The sequence below is a fragment of the Synchiropus splendidus genome, chromosome 18, assembly GCF_027744825.2.
Source record: "Synchiropus splendidus isolate RoL2022-P1 chromosome 18, RoL_Sspl_1.0, whole genome shotgun sequence".
Lineage (NCBI taxonomy): Eukaryota > Metazoa > Chordata > Actinopteri > Syngnathiformes > Callionymidae > Synchiropus > Synchiropus splendidus.
The window spans coordinates 5,807,204-5,831,873 of NC_071351.1; the positions used below are offsets into that span (position 1 = coordinate 5,807,204).

Here is a 24,670-nt window from a genome sequence, read left to right on the forward strand (position 1 = left end):
GGTCTGGTGTCATTTGTGACTCATTTATTTACAGCGTAACAAAAATACATTCTCAGAGTCCGATCACAGAGGAGAAGACGGCGCCACCTGCTGGGGGGAGAAAGTCGCTCAGCAGCTGCTTCAACCATGTGTGACTTTGCTACCTGGCGTGTCGCTGGACTCGGACTCCGGAACCTTCCAGTCCAGCTGCCGTCCCTTCTCGTAGAGCCCCTTCAGCACCTTCCGGACCTCATCGGCGCCACCTCTGCGACTCAGCTCCAGGTACTTCCTGTAGAGCTGCAGCGCTGTGCGAGCGTCTTCAATGCTGTCGTGAGTTTCTCCTTGAATGTTCAAGTCTGGAAGAAGGTGGCTCTGTCAAAACTGTGGTGTTTGTGCTCAGGATGCAGCCGAGACGCTGCTGACTGCTTCAGTGAGAAGTGAAAAATATCTTTTGTACATGACTCACCAAGGAAGTACCAGGCCAGGAATCGTAACGAAATCATCCTCTTGCGCGGCAGGTGGAACAGGTAGACTGTATCGACCACTTGGTCTTTCAGGACCTGGAACGGTCCGCAGGTCAGCAGGGTGTCTCAGCTTCCAGGGACAAACACACTGACCATTAAGTTGATGACCCGGAAGTCTTTCTGAAGGCCATGTCCCACGAAGCGGACTCCGGTGTCGATGAGGAACCTGAGCTTCAGGTACGTGGATTTGAGTGTCGTCAGGTGCTTTGAGGAGATCTTAGCGTCCAGATCTCCAGGTTTGATACCCGAGTACTGGGTCAGGTAGTCGACCACCTGGGTGGGACGAGGGTCAGCGATCCTGACTTGGACAACAAAGGTGGGCTCCAGCACTCACCTGTTCTTGCGTGGAGATGTAGTCGTCGATGAAGGGGACGCCCTCATTGGGACCTTGCCCTCGCACACACGTGATCCTGGCCACTGACATCTGGCTGGGCTTGATGGTCGACTTGGTCCCGTCACTCCGCAGCTCTGCTTCCTCCTGCACACACACACACACAGTTCAGTGAATTGCTTCAAAAGCAGCGAGTCTTGTGGACTGACCTGGTTGAGCGTGACGAACTCGGCGTCCAGACCCACGAGGTCCCCAGCCTGCGGCATCTCGCTGACCATCAGAGGGATGAAGGTGGCGTGACTCTTCCTCTGCTTCCGAGCCAGCGACGCCTCAGTCAGCAGCACGCTGGCGTCGATGGGGTTCTTGACTGGAGACACAAGCGTGTGTGGGTGGAGAGCGTGTCAGACAGGAAGACGCCAGTCTCTTACTGCGGAGGTCGTATTTGCTCTGGTAGTTCCTCCTGGCGAAGTAGAGAACGGCGGGAACTTTCCAGCTCACGTCAAACTGCGCAGCTTCAGTCTGCAGGGGAAAAGGTCCATGATGACTGGTCAGTAACTGGACCAGCAGGCAGTGACTCACCTTGTCAATGGGCTCGATCAGGAAGTCGTTGAAGAGGTACCACTGCTGGTGCGTGACTCCCTGAAACACAGCGGGGTCACAGCTGGCGTCTGCCGGCAGCGCTCAGATCTGGCACGCACCTCTTTGCGTTGGTGGTAGGTTTCGCCCACTTTGATGTGAGCCACCAGGTTCCCGCCGGTGCGAGTGTCCAGCACGTGTGGGACGGTCACCACCAGGTCGTAGAGCGCGGCGCCCTCCGCCTCCTCTTCTGCAGTCAGCTCCTCGCTGCCCGTCCAGCTGCTGACCTCCAGGCCCTGAGTCTTACTGACGCACATCTTCATGGTGAGGGGGATCCACACGTGACGCAAGTCCTCGGCCCGCGTGTCAAAGGTGAAGCCCTCCATGCTGCTGAAGTCCTCGCCGCTGAGAACGTCGGACACGTGTCACAAGCTCACAGTGCAGACGTCACAGAAAAGGCTGCTCTTACTCCAAACACCACTCGGTGGGCATCGGCTGCGCTTCTTTGGGGACGACGGGCTCCGCCGCCTCCTTCTGCATGGCTTTGTTGAAGGAGAACTGGAAGACAAATGTGTTCTTCAGGCATGGAAGAGGACTGGACTCTTGGTCTTCAGCAGTGCTGCACGGGTGATCACCTCGGCCTGGACCCTCCAGAACTCCGCTTCTTTGGCGCTGTTCACCTCGCAGTTGATCACCAGCACGTCCGGGAGACAACGGATGTTCCTGGTTTGTACCTGCAGGAGGCGACAGGTGGACATGCAGCAGCAATGTTCTGCGCTGAACAAGCAGACACGTGTGCGGACTGACCGTGGGCTGGTACTTCTCACAGTTGTCACACCAGGCCTGTGTGCTCTGCTCCAGGCAGATGCTTCGCTTCAGGATCTCTGCAAAGTCATACTCCTTCATCTTCTCTGTGGACGACAGACAGAGCTGCTCAGCCAGGTGCGACAGCACCACTCCAGAACCACCGTCGAGTCACATGATGTCCCTCACCCTGGGAGTTGTGCTCCGGGTAGTGCATGGTGAAGAGCAGGCTGACAGAGGAGCGCACCGTCTCTTTGCCGCAGCGGCACAAGCTACTGTTCTCCACCTCGCAGCCGAACAGCTTCCCGATGACCGACTCGCCCGAGGAGCCCAGCGAGCTGAAACACAGAGGCAGCCGAGTCAGTCCTTCATCCTACATCAGTACCGGGGATGGAGCCACCTGTTGCTGGCCCCCCTGTAGGCCTGTGGACCCTCCTGCTCCTGGGTCTCCTGGTGCAGCTGGGTCAGGATGAAGCGGTTCCAGCTCTGGATCAGTCGGCCCAGTCGGGCTTTTCCTGTCTGCTCATCCGAGTCGGCCAGAATCAGACCCAGAGCTGAAGCTTCTGGGATGGTTCTGAAGGCTCTCAGGAAGTTACTGGCCTGGTGTAGAGAGAAGGAGGGCGTGAAGCTACCACCCTGGGCTGCAGTTTGGAGGAGGGGGGGTGATGCTGGTACCTGACAGGGGTCACCTCTGGACAGGTCCAACATGTGGAAGAGGAACCCCAGCTCACACGCCAGACAAAACTCCTTTTGACACAGATGGTTCTGGACCAGACACCGGATTGGCTCCACAAAGTACAGAACCTGAACACACCGCCAGCCGTGAGCACGCAGGACAGGAAGTATCGCACCGGTCCTCGCACTACCTGAATCATGCAGTTGCAGTAGGCATTCGGGATGTGCGGCTCCAGACCGGCGAACAAGGTTCTGTTGTAGTGCTTGAAGTCGAAGTCCTCCAGACCCAGTTTGGAGTACTTGATGGTCACCTGACGAGACAAACCTCACATCTCACACTCAACTTCAGCTGTCATGTGACTGCGCTGCTGTCAGACCTTGCGATACTTTTTGGGGACCATATAGAGGTGCGGCTCCTCGTCTCGTCCGATGGGAGACTCCGGGATTTGATTGTAGCTGTCGTAATCCAACTCCACGTCCTTGATCTTGTACGGGACCTGGAGGTGCGAGAGCAGAGCAGAGCAGCTCTTCCTCTTTCTGGTTTCTTCACCCTGAAACTTTTCACCAGTCTAAGAAAAGTCACCTGGTTTCGGGGGCGAGTGCGAGGGTTTGCTGCATAGCCGATGAACCCCACCGTCTTCATGGTGCGAAGGATTTCTGGGTCCACTGGAGGAGCTCGTCTGGAGTCAGAGAGGCTTGGGTTTAAATCTGAGGAAGCCTCAGGAGCAGTGTGCTCAGCTCAAGCCTCTGCTGCTGCAGGAGCTGTTACCTGGGACTGGGTGAGACCAGGGTGGCAGGCCAGTCTGACAGGAGCGGCTCAGTGCTGGTCAGCGGCGTGGGGATGAGGGACAGAGGCAGCAAGTCGTGGTTCCAGTCCAGCTGCGGCAGCGAGTCCACCAGACACGGCAGAGCGAACTCCGTCTCTCTGGAGTAGTCGTTGAACGTCACCTCCGGAGCGTCAGACCACAAGTGCACACAGCCGCCCGAGTCCCCGAAGGCCAAGGCCTGCTTGCTGGACGACACGTCGAAGCTCATGAGCAGCTGGCCCACCGTGTTGACGTGGAAGATGTCGGCCATGTTGGCGAGTCCGGTGGGTTCGCAGAACTGACACTGACCTGCAGGGGCAGGAGGTTTCAGTCCTGATGGAGATTCAGAACCTTCACCAGATTCCCTGACAAACCTGTCTGTGAGATGATAGCCAGGCGGGATGTGTAAGTGGGAATGAACCGCAGAAACAGCGGGTCCACGTGAACCTGCAGTGGCGTGACGGCGCGCATCATCCGCAGGTCGTAGACCATGAGGAAGCGGTCGCAGGCCAGAGCGTTCAGGCCGCGGCTGGAGAAGCCGCACGCCGCCAGCAGGTTACCGTGCACGTCAAAGTCTGACAAGCTGCCAGAGAAGGCGTCAAACTCTTGCTCCATCTTGAAGCTGCGCAGGTCGCGGAGCGTGATCTGACACAAACAAGCCACCAGAGGTGAACAAGGGAGGACGAACAAGCCGAGCGCTGCCGCCTACCTTGCCTGACGTGTGGCCGCAGAAGAAGTGACGACCTGTCTGCCGCATGATAGCCACGCCCGGAAGCTCCAACGAGAACTGACAACAAGAACACGTGTCGTATAACCTCTGATTTGGTCCCTGGACATCAAACATTCACCTTCTGAGTTTCCTGAACAGAATTCAAGTCCAACTCTGTGACGTAGTTCTGCAGGCCGCCCATCAGCAGCGTGTTGGTGTCAGTCATCAGCAGGCTGTGCATGTCGGCCCCCTCCTCCATCCTGCCACACAGACACAGCACTGGGGCTTCAAGATGATGCCATGACCTCAACATGTTCAGCTGACCAAACACACAACACAAGCTCCTCACTGCACCGTCACCTTCAGACTGTGGTTATATTCAACATTCAGCAATGGCTAACTGTGCTCCAGTTAGCTAGAGTCAGGAAAGAGATTGTGCTCCTGGATGTCACACAATGGAAGCAGAATGTAATGTATCATCTGTGTACAAGTCTCTCACGGGTAGTCAAACATGACGAGTCCTCCACGAGTGCAACACTTTAGATTGTTCTTGGAAAGGAAGAGAACGCCTGTCTCCAGACTCTGGATATGTCTGATGTCATCTGTCGAGTGAACTTGGAATGACGAATAGCGCCCCATTGTTGGTCCAAAGAATGACGTTACATGACCCTGACAAGAGAGAAAGACATATAGATACATATATAAAAACAATAGAAATGATCTTCAAGCAAAAATTGAACACAACGGAAGGTGCATTCAAGTAGTTTGAGGAACTCACTCTGTGGTTTCCCATCCACAACATCTCCTCCTGCAGGTCAAAGTGGCACGCCGTCACAGGTATTCCCACTTCGGAGACAGCGCTGTGTAGCTCCGAGAACATGCCTTCCATCAGGTGCACCTGTTCTGGCACTGGCACTGCCAGGCTCTCAGGGTCCAACTCCACACCCTGCAGAAGGTTTGGGTTCAAATGAGGATCCATGGAGGGCTCCAGGCCTGGGTCCAGAGTGCCGTGGAGGCCAGCGGGGTAATCGGCCATCCCTGCTTCCAAACCGTCAAAGTTCATTCTGAATGTTAGGAGCTGTAGACAGAAACATTAAAGCCTCAATCTGGATCCATCACATACATGTTATCTCAGAGTATAGAACATCAGGTGTTGGCCTTCATGAGATGATGTAAAGAAGTAAAACCTGAGGATGTGAAACACATCTTTTAAACTGTGAATCAAGCAGACATCTAAAACAAACCATTTAACCTTAGAAGAGGAGCAAACAAACGTTTGTAACTCCCGTGTCCATAAATATTCATGAAGCAAATTGTAGTGTTATTAAATTAATAACATCAACTACACAAATGGTCTTTAATATGATAAAACACAATAGATACATAACAACAAACCACAATAGCCAAGGCGACTGTCGGGTAACAAATAGAGGACACATAACGAGCGTGCTACAAAGACAAAATACTGTCTCACACACATTGATTATTAACAAAACGATGAGGTGAAATTTGTTATTAAGGTGAACTCATTCAGCTACGTGTTAGCTCGCCGGCTACCTTACGTGGAAGCTCCACTACACCTTAAGTGGCCGTCTTTAAGCTCGTGCAGTGAACACAAAGCAGCTACTGCTTAAGAAACATACAACAATACTTGATGCAAAATTACTTTTTTACCGATAATTCAAGAGCAACTTCGCAGTCATGCTCGCTGCAGCAATAACAACAATAACAAAACAACTTCCGGGGTCACTTGTTGTGTTCCGCTCAATCGTCTCCGGGTCAGGATGGCTGACGTCACATGACAATCATTATTTCTTTGTTTTTCCATGTATAACATGGATCAAATTATTCACAAAAGCAGTACTTCAAGTACAGCACACCTAAACTTAAAACGTAACAGCTTTCTTTAACTTTCTTTTTTGTCTGCCTGACCACACCCTCTCAGTGTCGGACCACACCGCGCCTCTGTCATGCGCTGACACCATCTTTCGTTTTAATCGAACCAGGGACACTTGACTTCCTCGATTCACTTGTGGATCCAAAACGGATCCAGTCAAACTGGACCTGCAGGACTTGAGGGTCACTCAACAGAGAAGATGCCATCAACATGTGCAGCGCCACCTTGTGGCCAGTGATTGCGTACAACATTGCATCCAAATCGAAGTGAATGGTCTGATGTTTTCGGTTTTTGAAAATGTCATTTTCGAATGCAGTGCTAAATCTTTGCCAGAAGAGGGCGCGAATGACACATAAATAACGCGTCGCCTCGTTCCTGTGACGGCGGTGACGTGACCAGCTGACAGCCGTTGTTTTCAGTGATGAGCCTCGCCTAAAACGCCGCAGTGAAAATGTTTTCTGCAGCTTTCCGCCAGTAAACCGCCGGAGCTTTCACACCTGCGGGACGCTCGTTCGGCTGTGACGTCACTGTCATCAGCAGCAGGGAAATGGCTTCCAGATCCTGCTGCAGATGTCGGAGGCTGCGGGACACACGCAGCGGGGGGTCATTGTTACTGTTGGACATGGTTAGGTGGGCACCACGGTGCAGACCCGGGAGCAGAGCGAGGGTCTGAGGAGACCTGGTGGAGGAATGTCGCCACCAGCAACACGCCCATTGGCTCGACAGGGATTTGCACCTTTAAAAATGGTGGCCTTCGACGTCTATCTGGACATGTGTATGTCATAAAGCCTGTCAACAGCTGCTGGTCGCCGCCACGCCCGACACTGAGCCGTGATGATGTCATCGCTGTAGCTGGACATGAGAACCAGATGTTGGAGCATGCTGCATCTGAACGACCTTTGACCTCAAGTCCGAGGTCATGTTGATCGTCTTGTCTGTGAGGGAGAAAGGGTGTGTCGTCGTCCAAACACGCACGCACACACGCCCTCCTCCCCCCAGGGTGCGCATGGCGGAGGAATGTGGGATCAGAGCTCAGCTGGGTGTTTGTGCTGCCACTGACGTCATGTTTTCCTGGTGGGGCTGGAGCCCCGCCCACTTCTGAGGTCATCTGGGGAGGTGGTGTCGGAGGAGCCAGCAGGTGTGGTCGTCCCAGTGGACCGGGATGAAAACTAAACCGTGGTGAACCTCCAGATGTTGGAGCCGCGCCACTCACTTCACAGATCAACAGCTGACATGAACGTGTGAGAGGTCGCAGGGGCAGCAGCTGGAGTCAAGAGGCCCAGACTTCCCTCCACCTTGGTGCCAACTAAACAGGCTACACCTGGTGAGTCCAGGACACCGGACGAGAGCCGCCTCAGCAGGCTCCTCGTGGAGGAGCTGCTCTGAGTCTGCGGTGACGGTGGCTTCAGGACTGACTCTCAGCGACACAGAGGGGAGTTTTTCCAAAAGTTTATTTGTCGTGACGTTTATTCAAGTCAACGTTAGCGTGTTAGACAAAAGATACAAAACACTGTCGCTTCCTGTTTACAGTGGCTGCAGATAAAGTGGGACCAGTGCAGCACAGGAGGCGCCACACGCTCCGACCCACATGACAAACACAGATTTGGCACCAATAAACACAACAACAAAACTGTACAGACGTCAACAAACGCAGCTAATCGAGAATATACAGTGGGAAACAGGAAGTGACGGGAGAGAAACCCACGTCAGCTGAGATGAGGTCGCCGACATGATGATGTCACTGCTGGGATCAGACGAGTCTCCTGTGTTGAGCAGCGGCAGCTGCTGAGTCATGCTCCCCGGGTCCGTCCTCCCTTCAGCCCGGGCCGAGCCTTCGTCATCGTCTCTCCTCATCATCATCATCATCAAGCTGGTCTTGGAGTTGGGGAGGGTCCGGGTGCGAGGAGCAGTCCATGAGTCTCTGAGTGTGTGAGTGAGTGAGTGTGTGTGTGTCGTGTATGAGCGAGCGCGAGTGTGAGGTTCACAGCTCGGTGTCGGCAGTCTTGGCGGCAGAGTGGCCGTTGGTGGGCGGGGTCTCCGTCTTGACGGCGTCAGGCGTCTCCCCGTTGATGTTGGGCTTCTCCTGCGTCTCTGGTGGTGGATGCAGGGGAGCCACGGACACCAGCGTGTTGCCCTGGTTCTGTGGGTCCACGGGACAGGCCTCATCCGCCTGAGCAACAAACACACAGGGGTTCAGGCGTCACCATCACCATCACGTGGGCCTGGCACACGGCCGCCACTCACCAGTTGCGCTCCCTTCCCGTCAGACCGGCGCTGACACTTGAAGTAGCCCACCGTGAGTGCGACGGCGGCCAGGAGTCCGGACACCAGGATCCCCACGAACACAGACGAGGAGCTGGACGAGGAGCCGGACGAGGAGCCGGATGAGGAGCCGGACAAGGAGCCCTGACAGCAAGCGGAAGGAAGGCCAATCTCAACCTCAGACAGCAAACACCACCTGCAGCCTGAGCTTCTGCTCTCACCTTGGAGTTCAAAATGTTAATGACCTCCTCCAAGCTGCTGGGTTCGGGGTGGCTGGCGCTCAGCATCAGCATGTCTTGGTCCTGGAAGAGCTGCACCGGACACAAGCTCTCGGGGTTTGGCTTGCACTTGACCTTGAAAGGGACCCCCATTAAGAGGCGCTTGGTCTCCTCCTGGAAGAGAGATTGACGTGTGACGGGAGGGGCGTGACAAGGACAGACCCGTACTCACGCAGCTGTTGGTGGTTCGCGGCAGCTGGTGGGAGAGCACCGGCAACTCTCCTCTCCCCGTGACACACTCCCAGCTGGCCGGCTGCAGGGGGCAGGAGCATGGTGAGCACCTGACCACAGACCAACAAGCATGTGCTCACCATCTCCACCAGGTCGTCCAGGGCCGCGCTGTCATCGACGCCGGCTGCGACGGCGGCAGTCACCGGGGCGTCTGGTGACATGGTCACTGGTGGCTGGCTGCCTCCGGCCGGTGCGGCACTCTCGGTGGCAGGTGGCGCTGTGGCGCCTGCGGCTAGGGTGGACACTGGGCCATCTGCCACTTTGACATGAAGGAGGAGATGACTGACTCGGTAACAACAGGGCGGGACTTTCACCACTCACCTGCGCTGCCACCTGCTGGAGGATCGGTGGTGGGCGTGTCCCCGGCATCCTGACTCCTCACTTCACCTGCAGGCACAGAGTCACTGAGCGGAGGCAGCAGGCCCGGTCATGTGACCAATAGGCGACTGACTCTAGTGAAGCACATATTGAAGGGAAAAGATCGAAACAAATAACTCACTGCACTGCAACAGTAGAAATCATAAAAACTGAACTGAAACTAAGCATTTTTCAGAAAAGTGAAACTCACTAAAACCAATAGATTTGAAAGACAAAGATCCCAAACTGTTAGAACCTTGGTGGGTGGGAGGGGGGGTACACATGTGTTGACATCATCAGCGAGCGACGCTCAGGGACCGGACCTCCACCCAGACCTCAGAGACAACAGCTGCCGCGGCGGCCACGCCCTCTGGCGAGCACCAGAACATTCCTGTCCGGAATTCTCCAACTTGTGGACGGACAGAGGAAAAACCGGGGAGAGGGAAGGGAAAACAGGGAGGACTGAACAACACGGAGACAGAATGTTGTTCCTGGGCCTCCCAGGTCACATGACCCAGGCGGTGAGGGGTCTGCAGCCCACAGCAGTGACGTGACTCCTCCAGGATCCGAGCATTGCTCTGTGCCCTTGAGCAAGTCAGTCAGGGAGGAAGCAGATGCAGGTGCAACTCTCGAGTCTGGGACCACAACCCTCGCTGACAAGGTTTCCAAGACAGCAGCTGGAGCCTCAGAGGGGGGACCAAGACGGCCGACCTCCAGCAGCAGCTACTCTGGCTCAGCCTCCACTGTACTCAGCTCATTTTCCAAAACAACAGACATGTGTTTTCAGTTAAGATGCCTCTGAGTGTGACGCGCTGATTCTCCGAGCAAACACAAGCGTGACATCATGAATCGGAGCGCGCCAAAGATCGGAGCCACGGTTTCTCAGAAGAAGGTTCCAGAGGTCACATGGTGCGCAGCGTGACCGACGACTCGCTTCGGCTCAGCTCCACTGACAAAACTCCCTTTCACTCCGAGTGACATCACCGGTGACACGAACCAACGACGGCAGAACACGACCACACAGGACCGACGGAACACGGACCGCTGCCGGTGGGCAACACAGCATGGCCTCGCTGACCCACAGCCTCCGTCATGTTGACGCTGCTTTGTCACTGCATTTCCCGCCAAAAGCTGTGGGGGGGAGAGCCATGGGGGAGAGGGTGGCTGATGCTGGTGAAACAGAGCAGTGGGGAGCCAGGGAGGGACCCCAGCACGGCAGCGTCTGTTTCTCATTACCAGGAGTGCAGGACTCCACAGCTCCTCCCTGGCTCGGCAGGATTTCATCAGCGAGATCGAACCCTCTGCAGCACGAGCCCCAAGTGGAGCCACGCCCCAGGCGGACTCCAGACGAGTCTCTGCCAAGAGGCCCACGCCCTGCTGCAGATGACGCCCACCATGGTCACTCACAGGCTGGAGGGTGGCTCCAGTCTTTGCCGGAGGTCACCCTGCTGCAGCACTCGGCAGGTTCCAGCACCTGAAGTGAGACACATTGTTGTGCTAATGGCTACAGTAAAACAGCCAGGATCCCAGCAGTTCTGATGAGGAGGTCATAGAAGGATGGCCTGGACTCGGACGGAACCATATATATATATATATATATATATATATTGATGTCTTTGGGGGGAGCACGGGCCGAACCGAGTGCAGCGCAACTTGTGCTCCGTACCGAATACATGCATCACGACCAGCAGCAGGTTTCACGGGACAACCGCCGCCACACACCGTCAAACCCCCATTCCCCCCTCACTTCACTGCTGTGGATTTTCCCTCCTGATTGTGAGCGCAATGACATCATCCAATCCGGCGTTACATATCTGGGCGGTTGCATAAGGAGTGGAGGACAGCCATGGGGCGGGGGTGCAGGGAGGGTGAGGGAGACCCATGTGACACCCCAGTGATCGGGTGCGTCACCATCAAAGAGATGGTTCCAAGACGAGCACAGCAAATGCAGCTCAGCCGCCACAACACGGCCCTGCTCCTCTCACCATGACGCACAGGAACCTTCACGCCGGTGGTGGACCTGGTCAGAAGCCCGGCACGTGCCAGCAGATGGACGGTCAGGCCTGAGGGCAGCGGGTTAACCACACACCTGACGCAGCATCAGTCAAAGCTCCTGATCTGCAGCGGCAGGACCAGGGTCACATGACCGGTGCGGTTCACGCCCTCAACCCCGAACGTGAATGTTGCGGGAGAGAAACCCACAGCAACACACACACACAGCCACGCCCACCTCTCACATGAGACACACTCAGACAATCAACACACACACAACGTTGAACACAGAGAGGAGAGAGAGAGAGCACTCACACTGTGTTGATACACACACAAAAGGAATACACACCAGAAGTTACACTTACTCACACATATACACAGCGTGACACACAGGCAACACAACTAACACACGAGCAAACAAATTCAAGTGGTTTCAGCTGCCACTGTGCCTGAGCCGTGCACGTGTGTGTGCACGCGCCTGTGTCCGACGGTTCGGCGTTGGTGTGACAGCAACACTCTCCTCTCAAGAAAGGGTGAGCACTTCTGGGAGTAATTCGATTCCCTCTAAATCTTGTTAGCGGCCACTAAGCTGTTGAAGCTGACGCTCCGCTGCCCAGAACCTCCCGCAGGTCACCACCACCCGGGTCCGACACCACCCGCTGAACCGCACACGCGCCCGGAGCACGGCGGGAACCAAGCCGCCGCCCACTCTTTGTGTCTCGGGAGCAGAAGCAGACGCACACGAGCCCAACAAAGGTGCATTGAGAGGTGAAGCCATCACTCACTGCAGAGCAGCAGAAGCAGCAGGGCCCCCGCCAGGCGCGTCATCCTCCACATGGTCCCAGACCTTCCCCTTCGCCTCTTCAGTGTGTGTGGGCTGGAGCGTGGTTCCGCCGACGAGTGAGTGAGCGAGCGGGATAAAGCCCGGCTTGTGTTGTGCTGCTCTTTATAAGGCCCCCGTCTGTTTCCACACCCCTTCCACCCGTGCTGCCACCCCTGCTTCCTCCCCGAGCGCATGTGTGTGTGTGAGATTAATCTTTAAAACAGCAACAGCCACTCCAGTCAAGGGACCTGTGGCCAAGTGTAATTCAGACTGAAGAAACCTCCTGCAGATCAGGTTTCAAGCAGACTTTTCTCCAACGAAGCGCCTGCATTCTTCAGTCCCCATCATCCCTGGGAACCAGAGCCAGACCTCTGGAGAGTCACCTGCTGGGGCCCTCTGTGAGCAATGTCACTCCAGGGTTCAACCATCAGCTGAAGACCCCCGTGAGGTGGAGCAGTGGCCAGCATGACTCAGAGGAACCTCACTGCTGAGGTCACCTGATGGGAGCTGCTCCACCAGAGTCGGGCATGAGCTGCATGACCCCTGCATGAACACAGACACTCCTGCAGTGTGCTGTGAGGACCCAGTGAGCATCTGACCGTGGAGGAAACAGAAGACCCTCGGAGCGCCGCAGGACACCCGCTATCATCCTGTTGACCTGCCCGTCACTCACCAGCCCAGCATCAGATTCCTCTCCTGCTTCCTGCCATTCTGCTCTGACATGGTCCCACAAGCTGGCCAGCATCCACGCCGACCCTTCGGAGACCCCCCTCGCCCCCTGCAGACGCCTCAAACACAAACATGGAAATGACTTTATTTTGACCCGTGGCCGCGGCGCTCGCACCATTCCCGCCAGGTCGATTACAGAAAACCGTGAGAATCCCGGCTGACTGTTTCCACGGCGACAGATGGTCGGCGGAAGGGGAGGAAACGGCACCAGTGGAACATTCCGGGGATGGAACGCAAGGGCAGAACTAACTACTGTAACTCCTGTGTCACCCGCCACACTGACAAGCCAAACAACATCGAGTCAGCAACATGAGGCGGCGCTGCAGGGATGGAAGGAAGACTTACTGAACGACTTCAATTGACATCTGGCTACATGAGCCAGCAAGCTAAATGCAGTTGGCTCCTTAAATCACAGCGACACCTGGTGTCCCGGAGGAGGAACTGACTCGCTGGTTTTTGGGTTGATTCCGAGGCTGCTTGACTATGTGAGCAGCTGGGTTTGTTTTACAAAACACGACAACTATTTGGTGGGAGAAACAGTTCTTTAGTGTTTGTTGGCTTCTCTTGAACCTCCTCTCATGATTTCAAAAGTTTCACTGTACCATCTGCTTCTTTTGTTCCTCCATCCACAACAACAGTCCTGATGCCAGAATGGTCTCCTCCCGCCTCCAGCTCTCCCCAACATCACCCTGATCCCACACAGATGTCCCCTCCCCCACATCCACAACCCCTTCCCCAGACAGCTATGTTCGTAAAACGAGTCCCGTGTTCCGAGCCCAGCCCAGTTCTCACACGACGGTGTGGAAACCCCCTCAAAGCTGTTAAACATCTTCTGGATCTACAGCGGCGTCTGGGGTCGCCTCACTCTCTGATGGCCGTGAGCTGCAGTGGGCCTCACCTGTCACTGCTCTACAGGAGTCACGACCCTCCTCAGCACCAGCTCCCTGGCTCTAAAATATCACCTTCTCCCGCTGTAAGTTGTTTTTCAAAACTGTCACAGCCAGCGAAGCTCGACACATCAGATGAAGTGTCACACTCTCCAGGAGGGTGGAAACTCCTTCCTGCCAAAATAAGCTTCAACTACAGCCCTGCCAGAGGTTATTCAGTGCTCTGCCTGAAAACTTGCGTGCTCGCTGCAGCCACTGGATGGCGCTCTAAGCCCAAGAAAACACAGTGACAGCGAAAAGCAATTACCTTGAGTGCTGCCGCCCTCTTGTGGCTGCTGAAGGAGTCACACCCGCACACTGTGAAAAAAGAAACGATTTAGAAACAACGGATTAAAGAAAAAAACGAAAATATTTAATACGAACTAAGGGTTTTTAAAGTACTAAAGCAACACATGACATCACAGAAACCACATCAGACCTGATCAAAGCGTCTCCAGACGTTCGATAACCCGCAGGTGTGCGCGCGCTCTCTGAAGTGCTGCAAGTCGGCGAGACGCTCGGGTCCTCCGCATCAAATATTCATACTACACAAACTTCTTCAATAATTCTCAAAGAACCGCGCCGGCAGCGAAGCCCTCGCCTTCCTGTCTGGACAACAGATCCAAGGAGGAGGACGAAGGGTCTGTGAACAGGACCACAGAAGACCGGATCAGGTGTGCTGGAACCGGGTCGGACCAAAATGGCACAAAGTGCCATTCAAGCCTTTGTGCGGCGCTTTTGGCGGACTCAGTGGTTGGACAGGAGGCGCTGAAATATTTAGCCATCCTCCCTCCCACCGGATTATCAGGACCCCCGGGACCCAGCGGGGGTCCGTCAGATAAGAACATCACCTGATCCCACAATTACAGCGGCGTGCGCGGCTGATCCGGCGCTCATTACGCCTCCACATCCCAGACCCCCGACTGAGTCACTTGTCCCCTCCGGTGGTCAAGTGGCAGGTGGTGTGTCGCACACACCCACCTCTCACCGTGGAGAATCAGACAGCGCCACCGTGGCCCCTCAGCCAGCAGGGCGGGAAAATGAGCCGTGAAGGCAAATCGGAGGCGATTATCTTTATTATCAGCCGGGGGAGTCACCGTGGAAACGGCGGGAGGGAGGGGAAGGGCGGGGGGAACACAGGTTCTTTGAGCGTCCTGCTGATTGGTCCAAATGAGCTTCGGCAGTAATTAACATCTGCATATGCAAATGAGGACGTCGGGGGAAATTTGGCGGGAGAATCTCACCTGCACCCTGAGTCAAGGGGGGGACTGTGTGTGTGTGTGTGTGTGTGTGTGTGAGCAGAAAATCCAATTACGCGTCTCCACTGACTTTACATTCATCACACCACCCTGATCCGTGTTTTCCTGCGCGGCTGAGAAAAGGCCGACGCAGGCGGTTTGGTGAGGGACAGAAGGGGGCGCCGGTGAGACCCAGTTCTTTGTTTCTGAAGGACTAATACAGAGGAGTCCTCACAGCAGGAGACGAGTCTCCAGAACATCAGGGAGAGCTTGTTAGCTGAGATGCATGGACAAGTCAACGGGAACCAGGGTGTAAGAGAGAGGGGGCGCTCTGGTCACATCATAAGGATGAAGGTCAGTGAAGGAAAGGTCTGCATTGCTGCTCTCACCTTCAAGTCTCCTTCATATTTTGGACCAAGATCAGCTTGTCCTGAGCAAACTGTCTGGGAAAAAAAAGCCAGAGTCAATTTCAGGTATTCACCCAAGAAGGCCCACAACCTGAGCTTGACCTCAGTCCATGGCGGCCTTCAGGGACTCCTGGAGATCATGGAAACTGGTCTGCGCTCGCCATATTCCAAACAACAAAACACTGACCTGGAAATAAGACGTCTTGTTTTGAGGTTAGAAAGTGTAACGGTCAGGTAGAGAGGGAACACGTCGCTCCGACACTGGAGGAAAAAAGACTATTGACTACAAGATTGACTGCTGAAGAGACAACCTTCATGGCATGTTAGCCTGTGAACGATCCGTCGATTGACGGCAGACACGTCGGATAAGACAGGAGCTTCTACAGCACAGGCAGTGGAATAACTGTTGAGCTGCGATGCGCTCAGATGAATTCTATCAGAGGAAGTTGTAATCCCACAGTACAAACGCAGGGATGAGACTCTGTGTGAAGGAATTACAGGCAATTGAGTCCCGCGTGGATGGGGATTGGTCTCAGCAGTTCAGGATTAGGCGCAGCGGGGTTTAGACTTTCCCTGAAGGAGGAATCGAGGGCATAGCGATCAACCCAGTCCTTCATGGACACCCTCAAAAGTCAGGTTAAACACCATGATAAAATATGTCTCCTTCTCCACAACAAGAAGCCAGGGAACCCTTGAGGGGTCCAGGGTCTCGGTCAGTAGTTTGGGCCAGGGTCCACAACTGTCAGTTTAAGACAGCGAGAACAAAGGTTCCAGATCTGGGTTGACCCACCTGCAACTCAAAAATTCTAATATTTCTAATAATTCTTGCGCATCTTCAGTACCTAAGGTTCTTCTGTCTTTCTTTTCCTTTCGTTCTATTATTGGTATTATTCCTTTAACAACTTCACCCCAGGACCAGACCAGACTTGCACCGAGGAGGGAGGAGAGACAACCAGAGCCTGAGGTTCAAACCAGCAAAGTTTATTCATATATAACAACAGTACAAAGTGAATCCTTGGCTTGCAAAATAGTGTGCTTCATATTTACATACTTACACAATAATATTTGTCATAAACCAAATAAAAAAAAAACACCTTCTAAATATTTCAACAGTTTCACAAGACCTTTATCAAAAGAAGAAGAACAGCGTCGTCATTGTCACTATCTTACACGTCCAGTGTCCACGGGCCTGTGCTGCGGAAGTTCACTTCATATTTGGTGAAAGCAAAAAACAAACGAGGAAGGAGGTCGGAGCAGCATGTCAGAAACACATGAGACAAAAGTGCTGAGTAAACAAGAGGGCAAGGCTCAGAAGGAGGGACAGAACATGGTGAGATGGTGACAGAAAGACAGAACTGCAGCTGAAACTTGAATCCATTCATACATTTAAGAAAAACAAAAATGTACTTTGGCAATAAAGAACCTTTAATCTATAAAGTGAAAAATGTAAATCATGGAACACACGTGAACAAGGACAAAAATATGACGTTAAAAAAATGGAAGTTTGTGATGCAGAAATCGCTGCATCTGACTTATGGGAATCATTTAAATGTTTGCTTAGTGAGCAGTTCACACATTGATACCTAAAAAAAGTGTTTGTTCCTTCCTTCCTTGTTGAGATGCAAACAAAAAAAGTGCAGTTAGCAAAACTTAAGACAAAATTGTCACGCGATATGAACCGCCGATGATCGACCATAAATTACCACACGCACACCAAAAACACACACAAACTGATATAAATACACACACGCGAGGTCTCGGTTCGTCCGTGAGCAGAAGTGTCAAAAGATAAAACTCCAACTTTGATCCTTCAGAAAAGGAAAAAGGCATCGAGGTCTGAGGGTAGAAGCATCGCCATGGTAACGAGGGTTGGCGATTCTCAGACAGGAAGACGACGTCGTCCAGGGAAGAGGTGCGTCAAAGTGCTCCGGATCAGGGGTCGCGGGGGAGGCAGAGAATCTGTGGACTGAGGAGAAACACTACAGTGGGGACCTCAAAGGTCTGGGGGGGGGCCCTCAGAGGGATCTTCACGGTTTTCTGAACTTTGGAAACAAATCTGGCTCCAGTCTTGCTGACTGGTTTGACTGATGAATGTCTGCAAGGGTCTCAACAGATTTCACACTGCTGACCGTTTCTGAAAGTTTAAAATGATTAGTAGGTTTCTGGGTTTCTCTCTGGAGTCTTCAAGAGGTGTCAGAGAGTCTGGAGACTTACACTGGGGCTCTGGAGAGCACCTTTAAGGGGCTTCTACACCACGGCTTCTGTCTCTAGGAGTCCATCACTGGGAATGAAGTTTCACCTCAAGCTGGTCTCTGAGATCTCAAGCTCTTTCAAGTGCCTCATATCTGTATAAGCTGGGGTCACTCTGTGTTGGGACTCTATAAACAGAGCACTGAGGCGGGTTTGTAAGGCCACACAGGGAAGATGCTCCTCCCACCCTCCAACAGCGCCTGAACCGGGAACTCATGGAATTCAAGTAAACCAAGAAAGATCCAGTAAAAAAAGGGTCGACAACAACCAACAACAACACATACAATTTCCCTCAAAACCTTCTGTACCGTTGATGTACTGACGCCCTCAGAGGACGGATCATGCGCGACGTCAAAGCCCAGCCCTGCCTTTCAAGAAGAGTGGTTTCCCCCTAGCGGCTGGGTGCAGCATTACAGCACCAGTGTAATGATATTTTGGCACCGTGACCATTACAGCGGGAACGTTGGCACAGGTTCGTAAACCGCCAGACTGTGCTGTTAAACTACACGGGGCACATTAGTGAAGCCGCCATCACGTACCGCGAGGCTGTTAGCTAGGTGGCTAACGTTGCTGATCAAATTCAAAAACGTCCACTTAATGTTGAGATGTCAGATTTTGGTTTTAGCTGACGTCAGCTTAAGGTTGGAGCACCAAAAACAGTGTAACTTAATACGACGTGTCACCGCTGCCGCCGCTAGGCAGCGAGGCTACACGCAAGTTCAGATCAACCGAACAATTAAAAAAAACTACATTCACAGAAACCAAAACGTGTGCCAGACCACATCAGTGCCACCACACAACTCCTCACCTTCAACTTCACCACTTCCTGGATTGGGACAGCTTGGATTGTCCCAGGAAGAACATCAGCCATAAGATACAAACGTAAAAAAATAATATCTACTCTGTAGCGCCCTCTTGAGAGCGCAGGCATGCACACGTAAGCGTTCCCTGTCTGATCAGGAGGAAACATCCTTCATGGTTCAGTTCAGTAGTGGTCCAGAGCCCCCCGTCCAGTGTGGGTCTGAGGAGTCTCTGTGTCCAGCCGACCTCAGGATGGACGGAGATGATTGTTGCGGCCCAGTTGCACGACCAGAGGTGCTGGAGCTATCAGAGCGACAAGACCCTGTACAGACCCAGGTGTCGGGCAGGCATGCAGCCTCAGCTGTCTAAGGACATGGCTGCGATCAGCTGATCCACCTTGTAGGACAGGCGCTGCTTCCGTGCCTGGTCGTCATGCTCCAGAGCTGCAGTGATCTGAAAGAAGGGAAACACATTCATGAAGGGGCGCAACACCACAGCACTCCACTCTGCCTGGGGGTTCAGTGCTGTTCCAAACAAAGTGGCACCTCCTGTGTTGTGGCGAAGCTGCGCTCCCAGTCTCTAGCACGACCTCCTCTCCAAACCTCAGCAGATGACTGAGGAACACAGAAGAAGCTGACCTAATCCTAGTCAAGAACCTGTTTAATAACTTGAGGTTTGAGCTGAAGCAACCCTGAAGAGCGAGGAGCAAGAGCTGAGTGGAGAACAGGTTCATGGCGAGCAACAAGGCTGATATTATCTAGAGAGCCAGCACACGCGTGAGGCGTCCTCAGCTGCGCGTGTGTCAGACTGACAGTGACAAATCCTGACAGTCTGGAGAGAAGATGAAAGCCACGCGCCGCCGTCTGAACACGACCTGACAAATGTCGCTGTAACAAGTGGAGAGATGTGAAGATGAAGAGGCCAACACACAAACATTTGTGCCTCGACGAGACAAAGACGCAAATGGCTTTCATCGCACACACACAGACACACACGTGCACAGACACCACGCCCTCACAACTGTCCAGACAGGAAGTCTGTCCACAGCGAGCTTGTGTGAGTCCATTTGTGTCCATCTTTATGCCCTTTTATGTGTTGGTTTGGTTCTTCATTCAGTTACTTCAGTGTGTTCGGCGCTGTGTTTGTGAGATGATGAACAGGACGCGATGTCAAGGTGTTTTGTGTGCAGGTGAGGTTCTAATGGCAGGCTCTCTCTTCACAACCAGAACTAGGATATTTTCCTCATATTGCTTTTGGCGGATTCTGGTGATCGGACGACTTCTGACAAGTTAAGTGTTGACGTCTAAAAATAGATGCTGACAGAGTCCAGAACGCTATCACAGTCTGCCGTCAACTCATCAGCTTAAGTGCTCTTAAAGGGCCGGCGCTGCGTCTTGATCGGACCTGACATCTATTATTCATCTGAGGCAGCGCGTGCGCCGGTTTGGGTCTGTCCGACACGCCATCTTTGGTCTGAGTGGAACTGAAGACAATGAGGGGTGAAGTGATGCATTCTGGGGCACTGAGTTTTTTTTTAAGGAAGAACCATCACTGTCATCAGCACCATGCGTGTTTGCACTCCCACGTTTTGTGCATTAAACCTTGTCGATCTGTTTATGTGCGTCCTTACTTGAGTGTGCGTGCGGTTCTGGATGTGTGTGAACAAACAGCCTTTTCAGTTTAACTCATCGCTCGGTGAAGTGCATCTTTCAGTGTGGATCTTGCGGCATGTGTCCAACAGATGGTGAGGAGGAGAAGCTGACTGGACAGAAGCGAGGACCAACGTGAAGGTCAGGTCTCCCTGAGGAGCCGCTGACATTTCCTCTGAATGTTTCTGTAGTTTGAAGAAACGCCCAGCGTGTTTGTCGGAGGTCGGTTAAACGCTCCAACATGGATCACTTCACTCGTTTTCACTCTCCAATGAAGAAACTGGTTCTGAACTGCACTTGTGGGAGTCCGACTCTCCTCTCTGACCTTTGAGCATTGAGGAAGCAACGTTCAAGTGCTCAAGGACGTGAGGAAATGATGTTTGTCCCACAAGTCAACACGGATCAGAGGGCTCTCAGTTGGACTTCAGAGGCCTTGTAACTGTCACCCTCACTGAAGATGCAGCCAGACAGTAGCCAGCGTGAGGCTAACAGCACCAAACTCACCTCCTCGCTGTACTTGCTCACGTACGAGTAAATCTCGTTGAGGGCGCTCAGCATGTTGAAATCGCAGGAGTGCAGTCGTGCCTGCTCCGCCAGGTAGGCATTCATGTCCTGGTCGCTGATGGCCGGGAGACGGTTGATGTCGGCGTAGTATCTGTCGATGGCGATAGCGTGGAGAGTCAGGTGACAGTCGACAAACCAAGTGAGTGCAACAGACAGCATCCCCACCGTTCCACCCAGCTCTTGTAGTTGGGAATATCTTTTGCGTAGAGCAGCTTGTTGGACGGAGAGTCTTTGCCCAGCCGGTGTTCCGATGTGGAGCAAGAATCCATGAAGGTCTGGGCCACGACGGACAGGCAGGCGTCTGTGATGCTGGACTTGTGGATGTCAAAGACGAACTGTGGGTTCTTTATCACGTTGACCCAGAAGCGCAGCGGAAGGCTGGAAGACATCGCGTGTTGAGTAACTTCACTCGAACTAGAAGCTCTTTCAAGTGTTCTCACTCACCAGTTGCTCTTCCACGTGTGTCGGACGTCCGTGTCGTGGATCCCGTGCTTGTCCGCCTGCTCGTCCAGGAAGTCAAACATGTACTTAATGGCTAGTGGCAGCGTGCTTCCGCGGTGGACTGTGCTGAACAGCGTCTCAAACAAGTCATCCACGAACTTCTGTAGTGTTCCCTGAAACACAAGACATGAAGGCGTGTGACGCGACGGTCATGGGATGCTGCGTGTTGTTCTGAAGCACTTGAGAAGCACATATTTAGAAGGTCACCTTGGTGGCCAGAAGTCTAGTGAGGTAGATCTCTGACACCATCTTGCTCCCTCTGTCTCCCTCCTTCTGGTCTCCGTGGTCGTGGTTCTTGACCAGGTGCCAAACCTTGACCCCACTCTCCAGGTCTGGCGTGATCATGGGTGCCCGGGAGCGCATGCTGTCAGGACTCCCTGTGTAGCGGAAGGAGGAGTCTGCAGACAGACAAACGGACGTGATGAGTGCGATCAGACAGAAGACAACAGCGTCTGATGACACGACTCTCTCGACTCAGGAATCACAAGAGGGGATAATTTGATGGCGCGAGACACAAGTGAAGGTTCATTACACGGCTCTTCACACCGCAGATGACAGGCTGCAGCAGAAACAGACCTGACATGCTTGTTTGTCTCATTCATTTGTGTCGAATGAATAAAAGAGAACGCTGCTCCGAGAGTTTCAGATCAAACTGAAATTAAAATGCACAGTGAAATCAGACCATTCAAGTTGATCTGTTTCCAAGATACATTTTATGTGTCTGTGTTCGTGAGATGATGACTCTGCTCGTATGAAAAGAAAAGAACAGATAGCAGGAGAAAACACAACTATCTTTTGTGTTTTCGTCCTGCATCGCCCTCTAGCTGTGACACAAACATGTCTGTTTTGGAGGTAATTTCCAGACTATAATGCACTACTTTTTTCTTGCGGTCTGAACCCTGCAGTTCATACACCAGCATGGCTAAGATATGGATTTTTACAGGCTGAAATCAGATGAAATCGGAGGCGATTATTATTATAATTTATCCTTAAAGAGCTCAAAAGGCGCTGTTTTCTCCCGCAGCTCCGCCAACACAGCCAATCTCCTGGAGGTCTGGAATTGAGAAGCAGCTGTTGAGACCCGCTCTGGTGTCGGAACTTCGGGCACGCTGGCAAAAACATTTTCACATTTTCACACATTTTGAGCACTTTGATGTGAATAAAAGATGCGAGGAGGTCATGATTCAAGTTCAGAACATTACCCAGTTTGTTTCATGAGTCAGTCCGTTACTGAAGTCAGTTTTCCAAACCTGTTTTGAAAAGCGTTTTTAAATGGTGCACCACTGACCTTTATAGACCACTGCGGCTTATATATGAGCAAGACCTATTTTCCTTCTTAAATTTAGTGGTGCGGCTCATATTTCGGTGGCTCAATACTATGGAAATTCAATAATTCATTATTTATTTATTTATCAACTACAATGAGCATCAGGCGCCTGTGCATGACCATCACTGGTCGGTGAGAAGTTTGGACTAACTAACCTGAACTTGTCTAACTCATCGCTGCGCAGTCATGCTCTAATCAATGTATCAAAAACTGTAATTTCCCACAGCCCCTGAAGGCACCGTCCGTCATCCAGCCTCCTCTACAATCAGCTGGAACGACGCCGCTTCACTAATTAGACATAATCTTTTTTTTTTCGGAGCCCCCGCCTCTCCAGAGGATCCAGGATCAGAGCAGCTCTTCTGCATCAAAGACCCGGGATGAAAGATCCTCGCCGGTGTTCCGGGCACGGGAATCTATTAGGTAATCTCTGGAGAGAACCGGACTTGCTGGATGGAGCCGGGCCAGGTCTGAATCCTCCCCTGGTCCGGACGGAGGAGTCTTGGCAGGGGTTCAGAACAAGGCGGAGCCCACATGCTAAGTACTGAAACTGAAGTGAATCCATCACCAGGTGTCCAGCTGTGGTGCCAACTCATGATGGATGGAGATCAGCCAGTGCCAGAGATGGCTGTGCTCAGTGGAGTGGGGCCCACAGTTTAGCTTCTACTTTCACTCACAACGTGAAGTAAATCTTGAAGATGAATGTGGAGCTCACAGATGACACCATTGTGGAGCTCACAGTTCTGCTGGCACCGTCACACACCTTTCTTCAAGATTAGTTTCTCACCGTATCTGCTGATGGAGGACCGCGATATACTGGACGAGGGCGGGATGTTGTACGAGGATGTTTGCTTGGGCACCAGCGCCACCACACAGCGGTCCGACACCTGAGGACAGAAAAAATGTCATCAGAAAAGGTTCATAATTCTCTCTTTCTGCTCAAATCTAGACACAGAAGGAGGAGTTGTTCATCCAAAGAGCAGGAGCTGCTGCTTGACCACACAGAAAGGAGCCGATTGACTCAGACTCTGCATTGGATGTCGCTATCTCTAAGTTCCAGCTCTGACCAGAGGAGGACCTCGTAGGATGGATTCCCCCTGAACTCTGGCAGGAGACTGGTGGTGCTCAAGGAACGAATGCCTCGTCCGATTTGAGGAATCTGATCAGTTGATCTAGCTCTTCCCTGGGACAGCAGCGCCCCTGATGGCCATGCATCAACCCTCGAGCTCAGACGTAAACGATTGTTTCCATCAGCTTCGATTTTAAGTCTCTCGGATGGGAACCTTCTATCTGAGGATAAACCAGCATCACAATCCCTCTGATGCATTGATGTATAACATAATCTGGTGAATGAGTGATGTGAGAGCCGGAGTGAATCATCAAAACATTTCCCCCCAAAACCCCTCGACAACTCATCACTTCCTGTCAAGCCTGAGCTCCCTGCCGCTCACCGCCCTGCTGCTGTGACGGCTGCTCTCCACTCGACTGTCACGGCACTGATGGAGCAGCTCGAGATGGAGGAGCCGGCTGCAGGGAAAAAGGGGGTTCAGAAGTGCGGGGAAAGATTGAGAGCAGCGGCGAATCAAACACGATAAAGCCTGGGCGCAGAGATGTCGGGAGTGCAAGGTCTCATCTTCTGATCGTAAACATCAGATCAGCAAAACTATGAAAACCCACTTGAGACAAACCAACCAAACAACAAGCGCCTGTACACACAAAATGGCCGAAAGATTCCCAGCCTGGATTTAAATATCTGTGAAGGCGAAATGTGGGCGACTGTAAAAAAGGTAACGGTGCTATTTGCATCACATAAAAGGTGTGTGTGGAGCGCTAAATCCAGATCAGAGTTGAGCGCTGCGACCAAGATGCGCTTACCGGTTAAAGATTTTCAGCTCAAACAAACACAAGAACACACCTCCCCACACATCAGCTTCTCTGCCAAACAGGAGGATCGGTGGAGGTATGAGGCAAGTGTCAGGACAGTGCTCAGAACGGAGACGGTGACTTGTTTGGGATGTGATACATCAGTTATCTGCC

At 52.8% G+C, this 24,670-nt stretch overlaps 3 protein-coding genes across 6 annotated transcripts in view; all 3 read right to left on the reverse strand.

Moving 5' to 3' along the window:
* Position 1: 1 nt before the first annotated feature.
* On the reverse strand, positions 2-6,161 carry pan2 (poly(A) specific ribonuclease subunit PAN2). The gene is made up of 25 exons (XM_053848901.1): positions 6,079-6,161; positions 5,183-5,482; positions 4,904-5,073; positions 4,544-4,664; positions 4,405-4,482; positions 4,070-4,340; positions 3,659-4,004; positions 3,473-3,569; positions 3,267-3,386; positions 3,081-3,200; positions 2,890-3,018; positions 2,615-2,814; positions 2,404-2,552; positions 2,218-2,321; positions 2,046-2,144; positions 1,880-1,968; positions 1,533-1,815; positions 1,414-1,473; positions 1,263-1,353; positions 1,044-1,201; positions 838-981; positions 597-776; positions 446-539; positions 144-335; positions 2-90 (listed from the first exon to the last, which is right to left on the reverse strand). The coding sequence occupies exons 2-25, from the start codon at positions 5,465-5,467 to the stop codon at positions 53-55; spliced, it is 3,618 nt and encodes a 1,205-aa protein (XP_053704876.1). The 5' UTR covers positions 5,468-5,482; positions 6,079-6,161; the 3' UTR covers positions 2-52.
* A 1,602-nt stretch (positions 6,162-7,763) lies between these two features.
* cd34 (CD34 molecule) lies at positions 7,764-12,322 on the reverse strand. Of its 3 annotated transcripts, none has more exons than XM_053848997.1 (7): positions 12,207-12,322; positions 9,394-9,459; positions 9,153-9,325; positions 9,014-9,094; positions 8,785-8,955; positions 8,546-8,707; positions 7,764-8,471 (listed from the first exon to the last, which is right to left on the reverse strand). In XM_053848997.1, exons 1-7 carry the CDS (start codon positions 12,256-12,258, stop codon positions 8,283-8,285), a joined length of 894 nt encoding a protein of 297 aa, XP_053704972.1. In that variant the 5' UTR covers positions 12,259-12,322; the 3' UTR covers positions 7,764-8,282. The 3 variants fall into 3 exon arrangements, with proteins under 3 accessions (XP_053704972.1, XP_053704971.1, XP_053704974.1); XM_053848996.1 differs by having other exon boundaries at positions 9,153-9,331; XM_053848999.1 differs by having other exon boundaries at positions 8,546-8,682; positions 8,784-8,955; positions 9,153-9,331.
* Positions 12,323-16,522: 4,200 nt separating this feature from the next.
* plxna2 (plexin A2) overlaps positions 16,523-24,670 on the reverse strand; it is a 75,698-nt gene continuing 67,550 nt past the window's right edge. For both annotated transcript variants that reach the window (XM_053848858.1, XM_053848859.1), the window contains 6 exons: positions 23,421-23,520; positions 21,517-21,707; positions 21,253-21,422; positions 20,974-21,186; positions 20,749-20,899; positions 16,523-19,048 (listed from right to left, as the gene is read on the reverse strand). In XM_053848858.1, the coding sequence (XP_053704833.1) occupies positions 18,953-19,048; positions 20,749-20,899; positions 20,974-21,186; positions 21,253-21,422; positions 21,517-21,707; positions 23,421-23,520 (921 nt within the window). In that variant the 3' untranslated portion in view covers positions 16,523-18,952. The remainder of the gene's footprint in view (positions 19,049-20,748; positions 20,900-20,973; positions 21,187-21,252; positions 21,423-21,516; positions 21,708-23,420; positions 23,521-24,670) is intronic.

What these genes read in the sequence shown, in the direction of transcription:
- pan2 (XM_053848901.1), bottom strand. Translation starts at nt 5,467, where the DNA reads ATGAACTTTGACGGTTTGGAAGCAGGGATGGCCGATTACCCCGCTGGC. An exon ending in TACAGGGGGGCCAGCAACAG is followed by an intron (nt 2,553 to 2,614) that starts GTGGCTCCATCC and finishes TCTGTGTTTCAG; the next exon opens with CTCGCTGGGCTCCTCGGGCG. An exon ending in TCCGGGTCATCAACTTAATG is followed by an intron (nt 540 to 596) that starts GTCAGTGTGTTT and finishes GGACCGTTCCAG; the next exon opens with GTCCTGAAAGACCAAGTGGT.
- cd34 (XM_053848996.1), bottom strand. Translation starts at nt 12,258, where the DNA reads ATGTGGAGGATGACGCGCCTGGCGGGGGCCCTGCTGCTTCTGCTGCTC. An exon ending in TGGACGACCTGGTGGAGATG is followed by an intron (nt 9,095 to 9,152) that starts GTGAGCACATGC and finishes TGCCCCCTGCAG; the next exon opens with CCGGCCAGCTGGGAGTGTGT. An exon ending in CGCGAACCACCAACAGCTGC is followed by an intron (nt 8,956 to 9,013) that starts GTGAGTACGGGT and finishes TCTCTCTTCCAG; the next exon opens with GAGGAGACCAAGCGCCTCTT.